At 40.6% G+C, this 16,634-nt stretch overlaps 1 protein-coding gene across 1 annotated transcript in view; it reads left to right on the forward strand.

Annotated features, from left to right (window-relative positions):
• Window positions 1-16,256, forward strand: part of TEX26 (testis expressed 26) — a 31,572-nt gene extending 15,316 nt beyond the window's left edge. The window contains exons 4-7 of the mRNA XM_059377816.1: window positions 427-583; window positions 8,454-8,630; window positions 10,341-10,502; window positions 15,652-16,256. Of these exons, the coding sequence (XP_059233799.1) occupies window positions 427-583; window positions 8,454-8,630; window positions 10,341-10,502; window positions 15,652-15,743 (588 nt within the window). The 3' untranslated portion in view covers window positions 15,744-16,256. The remainder of the gene's footprint in view (window positions 1-426; window positions 584-8,453; window positions 8,631-10,340; window positions 10,503-15,651) is intronic.
• The last annotated feature ends 378 nt before the right edge of the window (window positions 16,257-16,634 follow it).

Here is a 16,634-nt window from a genome sequence, read left to right on the forward strand (position 1 = left end):
AAAGAGAGAGCCTGCCCTCTGCCCTCCTACATGCTCATTCTGAGGCCTCTCCATGGGTGGCTGGGTGTGTCTCGAAACTTAGGGCTCTGAGGGGAGGCAGCAGCTATCTGCTTGGGCTCTTAGAGCCAAAGCTAGCATGAGTCTTCTCCTCTGGTCTTGGCTGGAGATTTCTGTTTGCAAGTACAACTCTTTGGACTTTGCAGTCACTTTTTCTTGTCTCAATATGAAAAAGTCAAAGAAATTACAAAGTACCTGTGTTACAGCTGCATAAATTGTTGGTTCCTGTTGACAAGACTCCTGCAAACAATGCAGTGTGGCAGCGGGGTGTAAAGGACCCAGAGGAATATGTACACACAGATATTCAGAGTCTTCATTCAATTGGGGAACCCATATGGATTTTCTTAAAAACTGTGTTTGTATTCATAGGAATTCTTTTCCTGGACACTACCTCAAGGTCAACCTGCGGCATCAATAAAGAGCTATCTCCCTTGGAAAATCCCTGCTACAGAGGAAGAGGTTAGGAAGGCAATATCAAATCAGTTTGTTTCCAATACTAGAAGAGATTTTGTGGACAAAGCAAAAGGTAAACGTGTTCATTTTTCTCCTTTTCCTGCTTACGTGTTGTGCACTGGAGTTGCTGTGGTGAACACCCCAGATGTGGTGTCTTCTTTCAAGGAACTCACAATACAGACACAGAAAAAGGTAATTTGGTAAACAAAGACAGTCAAGTATGAAAAGGTGCACCACGTGGAAAATGCTGTGGGTACACGCAATAGGACATGTAGCCTGAAGGGACAGCCTTCCTGGGCCTGAAAAACGAGGATGGAAGAACCTGGAGAAGATGAAGTGGTCAAGTTAAACATGCTGTTTCCAGTTATTGTTATTTTTAAAAATTGAAACGTACTTCTATTAAACTAATGCATGTATACAGTGAAATCAAATAATAGCATAAGGGCTTATTACAAAATAACAGCCATTCTTTGACCCCATTGATAATCAGTTCAATCCTTTTGACTATTTCTTATGTAATCCTCTATATTTTAAAATTATATGCATATACTGCTATTTTCTTTTTAAGATTTTATTTATTTATTTAACAAAGACATAGCAAGAGAGGAAACACAAGCAGGGGGGAGTGGAAGAGGGAGAGGCAGGCTTCTAGCTGAGCGGGGAACCTGAAGCAGAGCTTGATCCCAGGACCCTGGGATCATGATCCAAGCCAAAGGCAGATGCTAACATCTGAGCCACCCAAGCACCCCTATACTGCTATTTTTGATTCATCAATTTTAGACATTATTATTACTGACTTCCTGTTATGGTGGTTAAGGATTTGGCTCTCCTGTAACTCTTTCTCACACCCCTTCCATCCATTCTCTCAAAAATTATATTACAAATTCTTGCTTAATTCATTGCTAATATTTATATTATGATGATATGAAGATATGATTATGTAATATCATACATATCATTGTATGTTGATATGATACATATCATTGTATGTTGATATGATACATACCATTGTATGAATGGTATGAATGGAATTGTATGAATGGAACCTTCCATTCATTGTATGAATGGAAAACCTGAAGCAGGGTTCATTCATATGAATGGTATGAATGGAATTATATGAATGGAAACTTCCATTCATTGTATGGAGCCAGGTGGTACTTTATGATTGTTTCCTTTCCTTTACATTTTCTTTTTTTTTAAATTTTGTTTTTTAACCAGAGTTAATAATTGCCTTTTTTTTTTTTTTAATATGCTTAGTCTTCTATGTCCCTATCACTACTTTTTTCCAAATACTTTGTCACATACTTACCAGGATTTTTTCCAAACACAGTTTCAAACACTCTACCACTTCCAGTAGTTTTCCTACAGGTCATCTTTCGGACACCCTTCATCATTTTCCTCTAACCTAGAGTGGTTGTTTTATGGGTTTGCTGACCAGCTGTGCCCTGGGACTTCCTTTTTCATCATTCTGGAAATTTCTTTGGCCTCTGCCTGCATTGGATCTTATTTCCTCTTCTTCATTCTTATCCCTCTTCCCTGGTTTTGCTGAACCACATCTTCCAGTAGTTTCCTAAGAAAGAGTGCATGGGAGGAACTTTTTTGAGTGTGTGCTTCCCAATTTGGAAATATCCTCTCCTCTTCCTTATATTTGTCTGATAGTTTGGCTGGATATAAAATTCTAGGATGATAATCACTTTCCCTAAGAATCCATTCCTCCAAATGTCTTCTAGCATCCAGGATTTCTTTTGTAGAAGACTTATGTCATTTTGATTCCTGACCCTGTTGTATTTTTTTTTCTGAAAGCACATAAGATCCTTTCTTTATGCCTGACATTCTAAATTTCACAACTGTATGCATTAGTAATAATCTTTTGCCAATGATTATGTTGGACATTCAGGGGCTCTAGAAGCTATAGTCATGTCCTTCAATTCTGGGCATTGTTTCCTGCATAGTTCCTTCCTACTTTTTTCCCATCTCTTTTTTCTGTTCTCTTCTGGGACTCTTATTTGTTAGATTGATCCTACAATTTTCTTACCTTTTCTCTCCTGGTACCTTTCTCTTTGTATTTTTCTTCTGCGAACTTGAAAAATTTTTTACCTTTTAATGTAATTCTACTGTTGAGTTTTTAGTGTCCAATCTCTTGTTCTCCATCTTGCTAATTTTTTTGTTCAATGAATAAAATTAATAAGGATATTTACTGCAATAAATAGACCCCCTGCCCTCAACATGATTATTTTTTTAATTAGCATTCTGTTTTTGTTTTATATATGTAGTAATTCTTACAAATTTTAGGATATTTATGATATACTTAATTTTCAACATTTTCATCTATTCCTTGCTTTGTCTCTATTTCTCTGAATGTTTTAATGGTCTAATGAAAATCTGATCTTTTCAAATTTACAAGAGAGCAGAGACAGATTTACTATGATGTTTATGAAACTTGTCTCAATTCTGTGGACAATTCTGTTTCTTGAAGTGAGTATATGGAAAATATTAATCTCTAAGGTTCACCTTAGATAATCAAGGGAGATACTCAAATCTGATTGGAAGCTATATACAGAAATGTTGCTTGTTAGCTGGTGCTTGTTTTAGGTGGCTAGGTGATAGCTTTTTGTTGGGAAACCTGCAAATTCCTGAATTTTAGGTCAGTTTCTCCAGGAAGACAAACACTTGGCTGTTGGCATTCTGAGAGTAGGACTGGGGAGATAACTGGGATCTTTTTGCTTGCTGTGCAGATTCTCACCAAACCCTTCTTTTTCCTTTTCAGCATCCCACTATTCCCACCTCCCACTGTGCCTGATGTTGTGGCATCCCAAGCTTCTTTGGTTCAGATTTGCACCTAATTAACTTCTGGTTAGGAAAGGACAGTCAAATGACTCATGAAGTTAAGAACATGATGCAGGAACTCTATTCACTCTGTATATAAACCTTCACCAGGCCTCTTGTTTTCAGCTTGAGCTGCAGTATCTGCCTTTCCCTGCACCTGTTACAGAAACCTGTTGGGGTTCTGTAGTGTGACTGAGCTCACTGTTTCGTTATAGTCTTCAGCAGTCACTTAGTTTTAGCTTCCTCTAATTTGCTAATTAATTCAAAACATCTGTATTTGACTTACATCTTCTAAACATGTGTTGACCTCTGTCATTCTGGTGAACTTTGGGGAAGGAGGAGTAAAATATAATATAGATGATCTTTTATGAATCTAAATAGGATCATATTATCCTGTTGCTTTATTTCACTGGCTTTGCATTGCACTTTGAATAAAATCCAACCTTCCCTTTTTTCTGTTCATTCTGTCATAGAAGGCTGGCCTGGACCTTGCTTCCCTCCTCACTGTTCTTTCTCATCCATCTTCCTCATTCACCAGGCTCCAGTCTCATGGAGTCTCATCCAGTCTCATCTTAAACTCCTATAAGATGCCATTTCCCCCCCACCTCAGCCAGTGTGCAGACTGCCCCTCTTTGCCTGCATTGTTCTTCTTCCAGCTCCTTCTGGGATTTTACTGTGTCATTATGTAGATGCCAGCTTAAATGTCACCTTGCCTGTGAGAGATTTCCTTACTATTTTATCTGAAGAGGTGTGCTACGCCCTCATTGGTTACCTTCTAGCTCCTTGTACTTTGCAGTCATTTGTTTACTGATTCTTATTTTTTTGTTGTGTTTGTTTTGCTCTTTCTTCCACTATTCAGCAGGTGCCCCAAAGGCCTTTATTCACTCAGAATCTAGTGCAATATATATAGTTCAGTCCTGGTGTATAGGAGATGCTCTGCAAATATTTGCTGAATGACGAAAAAAAAATATATTGGAAGTGCACTTTTTGAAGTTAGAGGAGTATAGAATCAAAAGACCTCCATACTTCAGATAAACATTAAGGGTGATGGGAAGACATTTGAAATGTCAGCATTCTTAAAAGATGTCTTCGAGCTTCTAATCAAAGTCCTTTCAGTGTGTGCAAATTATCATTTCCCCATGTGTAGATAAATACCCAAGACCTGCCAAGAGTCTCTACTAAATCTCTCAGCTCCATCTGCTTCTCTTCCTCCCCAAAGCCACTGCTATCCATGTCTCCTCCTTGTATGACCTCTAATCCAGCTCCCTTTCCGGTTTTGTTGCCTCCAATTCATAGCCCATCCTATAGCCATAGTGAGTTTCCAGATGTGCAAATTGATATCACCTTCCAGTTGAGAACCCTTCATTGACTCCCCATTGTCCTCAGGATAAAAGCTAAATGCTTTAATGTGAGTCTGTACAACCTGGTCCCTGCCTGCCATGCCAGCATTCTCAACCTTGACAACCCCCACTCTCCCTGCGAGACTGACTGCTCTCCTTTCTCCAGACTCACCATGACCCCAGCAGCCTTATGCCTTTTGCACACACTGCTTCCTTTCTGTGGAACACCTGTCCCTCTCTTCTTTTAGCCTATGTCTATCCGTAAGTTAAGTCTAAATATAGGCTTTGTTTCTCTCCTGGGAATCTTCTCTGATCCTCCAAGTTTGGATTGGTGGCCCTCATATATGTTTTTATAGATCTTATTCTTATCTCTTTTGTAGGGTTTATCACCTAATATTGTAATTCTCTCTCTCTCTCTTTTGGTATCTGTTTCTGTTTCTCTAATGCTTTAAGCATCTGGAACATAGGGACCATATCTTATCTCTGTATCCTCATTATGGAATTAAAGCAAATGAATGGGAAGCACTAAAGGGTGCTTGTTTTCAGATTCAGGCTTGGAGAACTTGGCTTTGATGAATTGGAACAGCAGGCAGAGATAGTAGAACTAGTTCTCACTTGGCTATATAGATTATGTGCCAGTGGTCCCACTGGTTTTGAATAGTCTTTGCTGTAGATGTACTTTTAGAATTGGGCCTTTCTGCAAATGCCATAATAATCTTCAATGGGCCAGTTTCTCTCTTTGGGCTATAGCTACATTAGTGTAATATCACTATTATCAGGAGAAAAAGAAACAGAGGATACTGAGCTCCTGAGGAACAGGGATGGCTCCCTGGGAGGGGTCTGGGCCTTGGAGGTGCAGTTAGCATTGGGTCTGGTTAGCTGTGAGTCATGGTTATCCTGTCCATCTAAACTTCAATACCACTACAGGGACTTCAGGGGTTCGTGGGATCCTTTGTATCAAGAACTTCTTTTCTTAATAATGCTGAAGGAAATCATTAACATGAAATTTTAAAAAGGCAATAAAAGCATCAATTGAGAAGAACTAAAGATTACTGTAAGCATATATTACATAGTCACTAGAGTGTGGTTTAGGTTGTTTCTGTTCTTTTTTCTTTCATTCCCTCATTAATAAACATTTAGTGAGGTCTATTACTTTATTAAGTGCTAAGGTATCAATGAAGAGTAAGACTTAACTTTATCTTCAAAGGAACTCAGGGAATCTAGGTCTGAGTTGTGTCTTTTCTGGGTCCTCATCTCCAGGGGCTCCACTATGCTGGTTCACCGTGGTGTATGTTGTAAGGGCCTATTTAGCCAGAGCAGCTCCACCCGGACCCTGACCCACCCCCCTCCGGGGACCTTAAAAACAAGTCCCGGAAACCAGTCCCAGGTAACAAAGCCCAGATACAAGGGTGGGTCAGGCCAGGTGGAGGTATCCAATCAGTGGGGGTGCATACTGTTTCTCTAGCTACCAAGGAGTATGGGCCCCGCCCTTTGGGTGCCTTTTGGGCGCCAATTCTGACCAAGGTGATAGGCTAGTTCAAATATCTACTATAGGGTAAATTGTAATTCAGTTGGTCACTTATGTGTGACCTAGTAGGACTGTACTGCTTTCTCTGTGTTACAATATCATTGGCCACCTGTGCGTGGCCAGGTCCAACCACATGGCTTTTGCCCTTAAAAGCTAGTCTGTAAGGCAGAGAGAGGTTGCCTCTTTGAAGGAGACAGCCCTGGCCAGTCAGTTTGATTCTCAATGCTTGGTGCAAAATAAAGCTTTGCTTGACCTTCGCTTTGTATCAGTCTCACTCCTTTGACCATCGACCCAACAATGTAGACCAGCCCCTCAAGACCCTTTGCAAACTGACCCTCGCTTCTCCTCTTCACCTCAGCTACTTCTCCCTGCCCTGCATACCTTATCCCCTTACCAGCCAGACCATACTTCACAAACACACTGCGTACCTTCTGCTTCTCCTTCTGCTTCAGTGTTGACATTAATCAAAGCACATCTTTTCTGTGTTTGCCTTTTAACTCATGTCTTCCTTCCCTCCCCTAGCAGAGCTCTTTGTATTCTCTCTGGCCTTCTGTAGCACCTACTGAAGGCTCCGAGGGAGTGATTCTTAAGCATATGGGGAGCTTGTTCACAATGTAAGTGGCTGGGTCCCACGTCTAGAGCTTCTCAATGTCTGGGATGAGATTCAGGAAGTGTGCTTTGGAAAAACCTTCCTGGGTAAGTCGGATATATTATCTCTGTGTGAGAACCATGGTTCCAAGTGTTAGGTTTAAGACATCACATTCCATATCTTTTTTTCCTGTATATATCTTTCTAATCACACTAGTTTGAGGTTGTCTCAAGGTAGAACAGTGACTACATTATTTTTAATTTTGGCACAGAATACATATAGGAACTGAAAACATTTTGCTATTAAATGGTAGCTCTAGGGAAGAGGGATAAGCGTTTGTATCAAGTACTTCAATGGGAATTTGTTTTTCTCTTATAAAACTCTTAGTAATTTACAAAAACCAAGTTACAGATGGTGCTTGCCAAGAACAATACCAGATGATTTTTCAAAATATCATGAGATGTCCCAATATTAAGTCCTAGAGTTGCCTCTTCTATATAACCTTGTCTTCTCCTTGGGGCGTGTATGAGGTCATTATGAGGCCCATTGAGTATCACATCCTCTTTTCCTGACTCATCTAAATGAAGAGGCAGCATGCAGTGAAACTTTCTCTCACTGTTCTGGTCTAGACAGAGATAATTTTTTAAAAATCAATAGTAAAACACTTTTGGATGCCAGTAGATAACATCATATATTGTTTGATGTACTTTTGAATTTATTTTGAAAAGACCTATCGAAAAATGAGTTCAAAACAAGATTCGAGTTTAGTTTCAATAGTAATTGGCACTATTTGGATATTGTGTTTGATACCCATATTTTTAACACTTTTGTCCTGAATAAAGTTGGTGTTATAAGATGTGATTCTGAACCAACACTATAGCAAGAATTAGGGATGAACTCACTCTAAGGGACATGTCTTGCAACTCCTCTAATAATCTGGTAGTGCTTATGGAACCTGGCATTTAGTCAGTGCTTCTTAGATATTTAATGAATAGTTGTTAGTGGAGTTGTTTCAAAGAACTAATAGTGCAGTTGTCCATCGATGACAGCAATGTTACCTAATCCTCCAGCAGTAAGGGGTAAGCTTCAAGCGGTGGTTTTCCAGATAATGTGAATGATATGCATTGCCCCATCTAGAGTTCTGTGAGATCTAACAAATAAAAATAAAGGATGACCTGTTAAATTAGAATGATTATATATAGTAAACAATGAGCCCATGTACACTTACACCAAGAAATTTTTCATTATTTATCTGAAATTCAATTTAACTGGCATCCTATGTTTTTTATGTCAACCCTAGCCTTACCTAAACTCTCTTACTCTGCTCCCCACCCCTGCCCCAGGACTAGGCAGGCCTACTGGAATGAGGAATGCCTTCTGTGTCCCCCTAGCAGAACAAAAGAGCACTCCTAACTGACATACAATATCTTCATTAGAAGCTGCTTCTGAACATTGGAGCATACACTTCCTGTGCCTGATAAAGCAGAAAATTATTTCTTGGTTGAAAGATCTATAAAAACTACATTGATTGTACCTCTAAATACAAGAAGAGCAGGTTTAGTGTGACCAGTTGGAAGGTACTGCCAGAAGCAAAATGGGAAAATAGGACTCTTATTTTAAATAGCTTACAAGGACTTTTACACTTGTAACCCCACCCCAGCTCAGAAGATTAAAGAAAGTTCTCCGATGTCTCTGGAATGGAAAAATTTACTTCCCCGACCCGCAGACACTGAATTTCGACGGAATTACCAAGTTCCAGCTAAAATTCCTGAGTTGCAGGATTTTAGTTTCAAATATGGATGCTACTCAAGCCTACCAGCTGCTTCTCAGGGTCTAGGTAAGTAAGTACACCTGTAGCTTTGAAAGCAACTTCAGAGATTCTGTTCTTGTTCCAAGATTCTTCAGCATGCAGGGCCCCGGCAGGTAATCTTGGTAATAGTTAGGAAGAATGCCAGTTATCTCTGCATCCCTGCAAGGAATCAAAACTCTGTCTAGCTTCAAACCCAAGGAATGAGTAAGTCTTGGAAAAGAACTGATTGCATATGCTATGGAATGAATATATGCTCTGCCTTGTGGTGGGGAGGCGGCGGGCAGTGGGGAAGCAGTTGTTGGAATTGGAAAACAAAGGCAGGCTTCAGTTGTTATAAAATTACCAAAGAAGAGACTGGGTAGGATTCAAATTAGACTTGTCAGTTATCCACTAGAGGTTTAACCACATGGTACATCTATCAAATATCTTCAGGTTTGACAACGGTTCTAATGATCCTGATTCCTACTGTTTTCAACAGAGGTTCTTAAAAGTCCCATGGCCAAGCCATTTCAAAGCTACTGGTTAAATGTATAATTTTGTGTCAGTCTGAGATAGTGATCTATTCCTGGCATGGAGTTGGAACCAAGTAGTGCTGTAGACAAAAATCACAAGGATAGAAGCTTAGCATCTCGAGGTTAGAAGACAGCCTAGAAATCACCTCATCTAGATCCTCACACCATAAGGGAATCCCTTTTATTCCATCCTTGCCAAGGGGTGATGTCGTCACTTTTGGGGGGAGTGCCCCACCCCCAAGACAACGCTTCCATTTTTGGATACTGTTGGAAAGTTCTCAACAGCTGGAACCTTTCTTGCTTAGGCTTTGGCTTTGGCTTTGGTTCTATTTCCTCCCACCAGCTGGTGGTCCCTGTAAAAGAGACATATAGGAACAAAAGCAGTATTTAAGGTGTCCTTAAGATTTACAAAGGTTGGGCATGTTGTAGAAATTAGGGTCTTCCATCACGTTTTCATTGCCTTTTTTTTTTTTTTTAAGATTTTATTTATTTATTTGACAGACAGATCACAAGTAGGCAGACAGGCAGAGGGGAAAGCAGGCTCCCCGCTGAGCAGAGAGCTGGATGTGGGGCATGATCCCAGGCCCCTGAGATCATAACCTGAGCCGAAGGCAGAGGCTTAACCCACTGAGCCACCCACCAATTTTTTGCCCCAATAATTCCATGACTATCAGAACCCACATTAAATGAACAATACTCAGATTCAAACAAATGATTTTGATTTTGCTTGAACATGATACATCAGTATCTGAATTATTTATTAGTCTAAATGTGCAATGAGTGCTGGATGGACATATTTTCACTGCTCATCCACACACACCTGGGTCACTGAATGACTCCTCTTAAGGTGTCACCCTGTCTGCTTAGGAGATGGCACAAAAGGGAAAGTAGCTTCTATGAAGGCATTTGTTTACTAAGGAGCTGGTGAATGTTACCATCCCACCATGCTGACCTGAAGAAGAGTTGATCTCAGGGAGAACTTTTCTGGGCCATCAGCCCCAGTCACCCCCGCTGCTAGTATCCACCGTCCTGAGTCCCAGCAGCTCTGCATAGCCTGAATCATGGGAGCAGTGTCTTCTACTGTGGCTCGCTTTCCATACCTCAAGGATGCTGACTAAACTCCAAGTGGGGCTCGGGGCTGTTGGGGGTGTGTTTGACAAATAAGGGCGTGAATTCTTTGCTCAGTGACAGCTTCTGTGTCTTTCCTTCCCCTGTGCCCCCCTAGTCCCTGCTGTGCTGCACAGCCACATGAGGAATCAAGAACGCACAAAGAAGCAGACTATATACCAAAGCGATTATGGAAAATCCCATCTGGATTTCTTAACGATTTTAGACTCATTTACTCCCTCTCAAGTCACAGAGTACCTTCAGGGTGTTTCTTACAAAGGTAGGAGGTCTTTAAAAGGTGGGAGGAGGTCTCGAGTTGCTATTGAATAAATGTACAGATAGTAATACGTTGCTTTTCATGCCAAATAGAAATCGTTCCAATGTTTAGCCACTGGAGCTAAATGTCCACAAGAAGATAAACACTGCCTCAAAGAAATCCCATAGTTCTGTGTAAACCTCAACCCATTGAAAATAAGTTCGTCTTAAAAGAGGCCCCAGGGACTGTAGCCCCCCCTTATTAAAAAAGAAACATCTAGCCTTTCGCTCCTCTCTGATCTCACTCATTTCGCTCCTTCAGCTTCATGGTTGCATTTCTCCAGGATAATCTCTGGTTTTATTACAGTGAAGTGATTTCTTCTGTGGGTGTTTGTGCTGTCTCATAGTTTTGTTTTATCTTACATAATCTTTATTGCCTGTTTGATGGTACTTTTGGTGATAGGCTTTTTAGGGTACATGAGAATCTCTGTGTAGAACATCCTCCAAAAGGGCAAAGGCCATGCTCAGGGCAGTGTTAGTTGTATTACGAAGACTTATCCCAGCTCTGGGCCTGGGGACTGGAATCTGCTTGGGAGCATCTCAAGGATGGCTGGTCAGCCTGTGCATGTGTAAAATGTCAACTCAGAGAATAGGAGATGGAGGCGAGGAGACGAAGCTCTTCTACCAGCTGCCCTCGGGATCCACTGCTGGTGGTCACACTTGCTGTTACTCCCCATTTTTGAGCATATGCCCCCATGCAGGCATATTTATTTCTATAAAGAATATTCATGCCCCACTAAACTAGTGTATTATGTAAGTTATAAAACATATTAAATGCTGAAGAAGGAAGTAAAAAGCAATATAACATAATGTTATAGAACATAAATATGTAGAATATAAGTACAGGTTCTAATATTTCTTCCCACATGCCATGGACCACCTTCAACCTGCCACTTGGTACTTCAGACTATGTGGCAGCCACTGCCTTGTTTTGTGCCTTGTGGCCAGGCTTGACTTGGAATGTCCACCAGGTCCTCATTATCTCCAACTGCTCCCTGCCTCCTAGCTGTCTTGGGTCCCCAATCTCTGTCCTTTGCCTGTCTCCAGCTACAATAAGAAGAGTTTGGTCTTCTGAAATCCTCTCTGAAACCCTTAATGCTAGGATCTTGTGCCCCACACAAAACTGAAACCTTACTGTAGGCAAGTCTGGTGAGGGGGTGCGCATGGGTGGGTGTGTGTGTGGAAGGAGGGAAGAGGATACCTTGCACGATTGCAGACTGAAGGTTGATGGCCCAAAGGCCATTAATAGAGCTCAAATGTTGGGTTTCAAGAAGTACCAGAAGCAGGTGTTTTGCCTCACTCTAAGGCACAAGCAGAAGCCTGTGTTTGCCATCAGGAGCTTGGTTCCTCTCAGCAGATGCTTCTGGGCCAATTTGACCCCTCAGAAGGAAACAAGAGGCTCTTTGAGGTCAGCTGCTCAGATCTTGCAGGGAAGCAGAACAGAATCTCCCCATCAACCCCCAGCCTGCTTTCCATTGTTTTCCCCAGCTTGGGTTCATATGTATAAAACCGTCGTCCGCATTCTTTAATGGACCCCTTTCACCTCTGGAGTCACATCTGTTTGACCCCAAACAGATGAGTCCATCCAAAGCAGATGGAGGTTTCCAACTGCCCAGGAACTTGAAATGCAGGTGGCATTGAGGTTCCTCTGCGTGGAAAAACCAGGTGGCTGCTGGCACCTCTGTCCTTGGTTGTGTGTGTGTGATTTGTAATCCAGCCTTGGTGGTGCCCCCGAGGGTGAACCAAGGATGCCTCAGGTACTTTGACAGCCTCTGCTCTACTTGGATCTACCTTCTCCAAGATTCCTAGCATAAGCTGATTCAGTTGGGCTCTTCCAGTTGGGTTTTCTCCCCAAACAAGTGAGACATGATCTATTACCTAACAAGGTAGCTTTAGGGCCAATCTAAGCCTTGGTTGCTTTTCAGGTATCCTGCTGTCCTGGGGCCCTCAGGATGGCACTGGGGGCAGGTACCTGGATGCTCAGGCCTCGGAGCCTTGCCATTTTGCACAGACTAGGGCCTTTATAGGATCTATGGGTTTTAGTTTCTCTTTCCTAGTTTTGCTTTTGAATGACCTACTCCTCAGCCAGCTATGCTGGAAGCTGACAAGCAAGTAGGAGGTTCCCTTTGAGTTATTATGCCCCCAAACTCTTGTCATTTTCTAGTCATTTAATTGTCATTAGTGTCTGGGATGACGCTAATGCTTTTCGGACGGTGAGTGTCTCAGCAGAGCTCCTGCATGGTCGGGCTGAGCCCGTATGCAAGAGAATAAAAAACTTGGCAGCTACACTAGGCTGAATGAATTATTACCACCTTGCTTAAAGTATTTTGCTGGATTCTCCCTCTTAGAGAATATTGGGGCCCAGAACAGGTGCATTTTGAAGGAGAGGGGAAGGGAAAGGATGCCCATCATGGCCCAAGACAGGGGGCAAGGGAGATGGCGGGATAGAGAAGATCCCAGGAAGACAAGATGAAGCTGGGTAGTAGGAAAGCAAGGGCAGCTGAAGGCAAACCTGGTGTTTCCAGTAACCCTGTGTATCGCTCTCCGGTGTCGCGCTCTCTATTACAGCTGGAGAGATTTGAACTGTCTTTAGTGGCCATTCTGTTTTCAGAATCATCTTAATCTCCAAGTGATTCAGGCCACCCAACTGCTTACCCTTTGCGCCTCTGTTATTTATTAGTAAAGACTGTCATCTCCCTACTTATCCCCCCTCTTCCTTTAAAAGACAAACTTCTCTGAAATCCGGTTTTCAGAGTCTTTCAGCTGTCACTCACTCCCCGTCTCTTCCAGTCAAAGCTCCCATGCACATGGCTATCCAAGTGGTAATTTCTTCCTAGGGTGTGATTCAGTATTGTAGGGAATATATCCACTGACTGGAGGAATTTCATTGACTGAATAAATCGCTTGATACAAAGATAAATAAAAAACAAATCCTCCCTTTCAAAGAACTCATCATCAGGAGTGGGAGACAGACACACAGGTGTAATGTGATAAGCTCTGTAATCGAAGTAGTCTCTGGGTGTATTAGAAGTCTGCGAGGGGTACACCCCTGCCCCTGTGGGTTGAAAGAGCATTAGGGAAGGCTGCTCTGAGGAGGCCTCTTTTAAGGGTCAAGGGCGGATCAGCACGACATGGAGAAGCAGGGCCATTCAGAGGGAGCAGAGGAAACAGCATAAGCAAAAACATGGAGACATGAATCTGCATCTGTACATAATAAATACGGGTAACATTTGAATTGCAACTGATAGCCTTTTTGAACAGTTGTTTAAGTTGATTTTAAATTTGATACCATCTCATTGTTTTTATTCATTTATGCTGAACTTGATTCATCTTATATGCTTACCTTTGACATAAGAAGGACTTGTCTTTATTTATTTGCTTGTTTATTTAAAATTAACTCTTTGGTGTAAGATTTAATATAGAGACCTTTTAGGCTTAAAATGACAAGGACCGAAATCAGCGAATGTTGAGAATACAGAGAGATCTGTTGCTGGTAGGCATGTCAACTAGTAGCGTCAGTGTAATATTCGTAACAGATCTGGCAGTTTCCCATAGAGTTAAACCTATATCTACCCCAAGACCCAGAAATTCTATTTTTGGGTATTTACCCAAGAGAAAAGAAACCATGTGTCCACTGAAGGACTTCTACAAAAATGTCCGCAGCCACTGTTTTCTTAATAGTTCCAAACTGGATACGACACACATTTCCACCATAGCAGGCTGTGAAAAACTGGTATATGCACAAAATGAAAAACTGCTAGGTAATTAAAAAAAAAAAAAAAAAGAATCAGTTATCATTGTAGTCAACAACATGAACTTCAAAAACATGATGCTGAGTGAAAGAAGCCAGACATAGATCTTACGTTTTGTGTGACTGCTTTTATTCAAAGGGCTCCAACAACAGGCAGCACTTCTCTGTGATAAACGAAATCCGAACAGTCTGTTTTGGCGGGGGAGAGGTGTTGATTGGGAAGGAGCATGACAGCTCTTTTTGGAGCAGTGGCAGTGCTCTTATTATATGGGTACAAGTTACATGCACGCGGGTATCAACCCATCAAACCGCTCATGAAAGACCAGTGTGTTTCACTTTGTGAAAAGTATACCTCAATTTAAGACAATGCTGAGGTCAAAAAAGATATGGAGCAACGTGGGGATGTCAGGTCACAAAAACAAAGAACCAGGAAGAATTGGAGAGTAAGCCAGGACCACACACACACACTCTCCTGATCTTTAGACCCCAGCTGACACTGAGCAAGGTCACAGGGACACTGCACATGATAACATGGGACCACTCCCACTCTTCCTTGCTTTTGGTTGCTGCTGCACAGATGACAATTGCTAGGAGTAAGAAAAATTTTACAGCTCCACTCTGTAATATTAAAAAGGTGTGTGTATATAAATATACACACATACACACAACACATATATATATGTGTGTATGGAAATATGGAATGAGAATTAGGGAACTATAGCTGTTCAGAACAGGACAAGATTCCTTTAACTTTCCAGATGAGGATGTGGAGGCCAGGGAATTGAAGGGCCCTCTCATGGTCAGTTGTCAGTCAAAGATAGCAAGGCACACTAGCAGTTGGTGGGTAGAAAAACAACCCCAGCTTCGAGGAAACTCTGGGAACCATAGCCTGTATTGCTTTTTTGGCATGACTATTTACTACTGTGTTCTTGGTCATAAAAGGTAAGGCAGACCAGGCCCTGTCTAGGTGTTTCATACACAGCATTCCTAATCTAGCCCAACAACTGTACAAGGCAAGTCCTATTTATGTATTCAAAGATGAGGAAATGAAGGAATGGAGAGGTCACATGATTTGCTAATGCTCCCCAGGACAGAAAAGAATCCCAAGTCCGCTTCACTCAAAACACCATTCTTTTTCCAGGAAGCCTTGCTGAGCCTTTAAATATTAAGTTTACTCTTTTTTAATCAATAATTATACACTTGTGACTTTTTAGGTGTTAGACATATACCCTTTGATTATTTTGGTCTTATCCAATTTGTCTATAGATTACTTTTATATGATACTTGCCTCCTTTCTAGAATTCTCTATTTAGCACTTAATAGTTAAATGGAAAACTTTATCTTATTTTTCTGTAATTTTCAGACAGACAAATTCTCGATCACTTTCTCCGCTCTCACTGTGACTTTGGCATGGGACAGAAAAATAAAGGAAACAGTTCAGATGAAAAAAATTGAAAATCAATAAAAACACTGGATCATTTTCTCAATAATGGAAAAGAATAAGATCTAATTTGTTTCAAATAATATATTCATGGATTTATGTAATTTTATTTTGTTTTACTTTGTTCTTAAACAGTAAAATCATTTAAGGCCATAAATCCTCCCCCCACCAATGTATCCAATAGGTTTTGCTATAATTTTTTTTCCTTTCCTCTTCTGAGTATTTACTTTATGGTTTCAATTTTGATTACATCTCTGACCTAGAAATAATGTAGAAGAGGTTTTTTAGTTTTCCAAAAATTAGAGGATTTAAAAAAAAATTTTATTGTTGACTTTCTATACAAAAGTTTTTGAAAAAATCTTTGCTTTGGGAAATTTAGCAAAGTTTCCTTTTATGCTAAGTGTGTGATTTGTGTATTACATGAATATAAGAAGAAAAAAAATGTATGGTTTATTGTATTTCTCAAATCCCTTATATCTTTACTTTAATTGTATATTTGAACTGTTAAATTCCGAAAGAATAATATTAAAAACATCCCACAGTAAAAATGGTTCCATTAATTTTCTTGTATTTCTGGGGTTTCATGTATATTTATATACTATATATTACGTATACATTTATGTTTGTATATATAAATATATAATATATATAGCTGCTATGTTGTTTATCAATTTTTTGACCCATATAGAGCTTTTTCAGTGATTAACTTTTTTCCCCTCATTACATACTATTCCTCTTTGACTTCATTAATAATTTTGGCCATGAGTTACATTTTAATTGATATTAAGGTTGCCATTCACACTTTGTTTTTCTTTACCTTTTCTTGGTATACATTTGCCTTCCCTTGATTTCCAATCTTTCTTTGTAAATTTCTTTCAGTTTGCTGTTAGAAATACCTTATGGAG

The sequence above is a fragment of the Mustela nigripes genome, chromosome 15 (genome assembly GCF_022355385.1).
Source record: "Mustela nigripes isolate SB6536 chromosome 15, MUSNIG.SB6536, whole genome shotgun sequence".
NCBI classification, from domain to species: Eukaryota; Metazoa; Chordata; class Mammalia; order Carnivora; family Mustelidae; genus Mustela; species Mustela nigripes.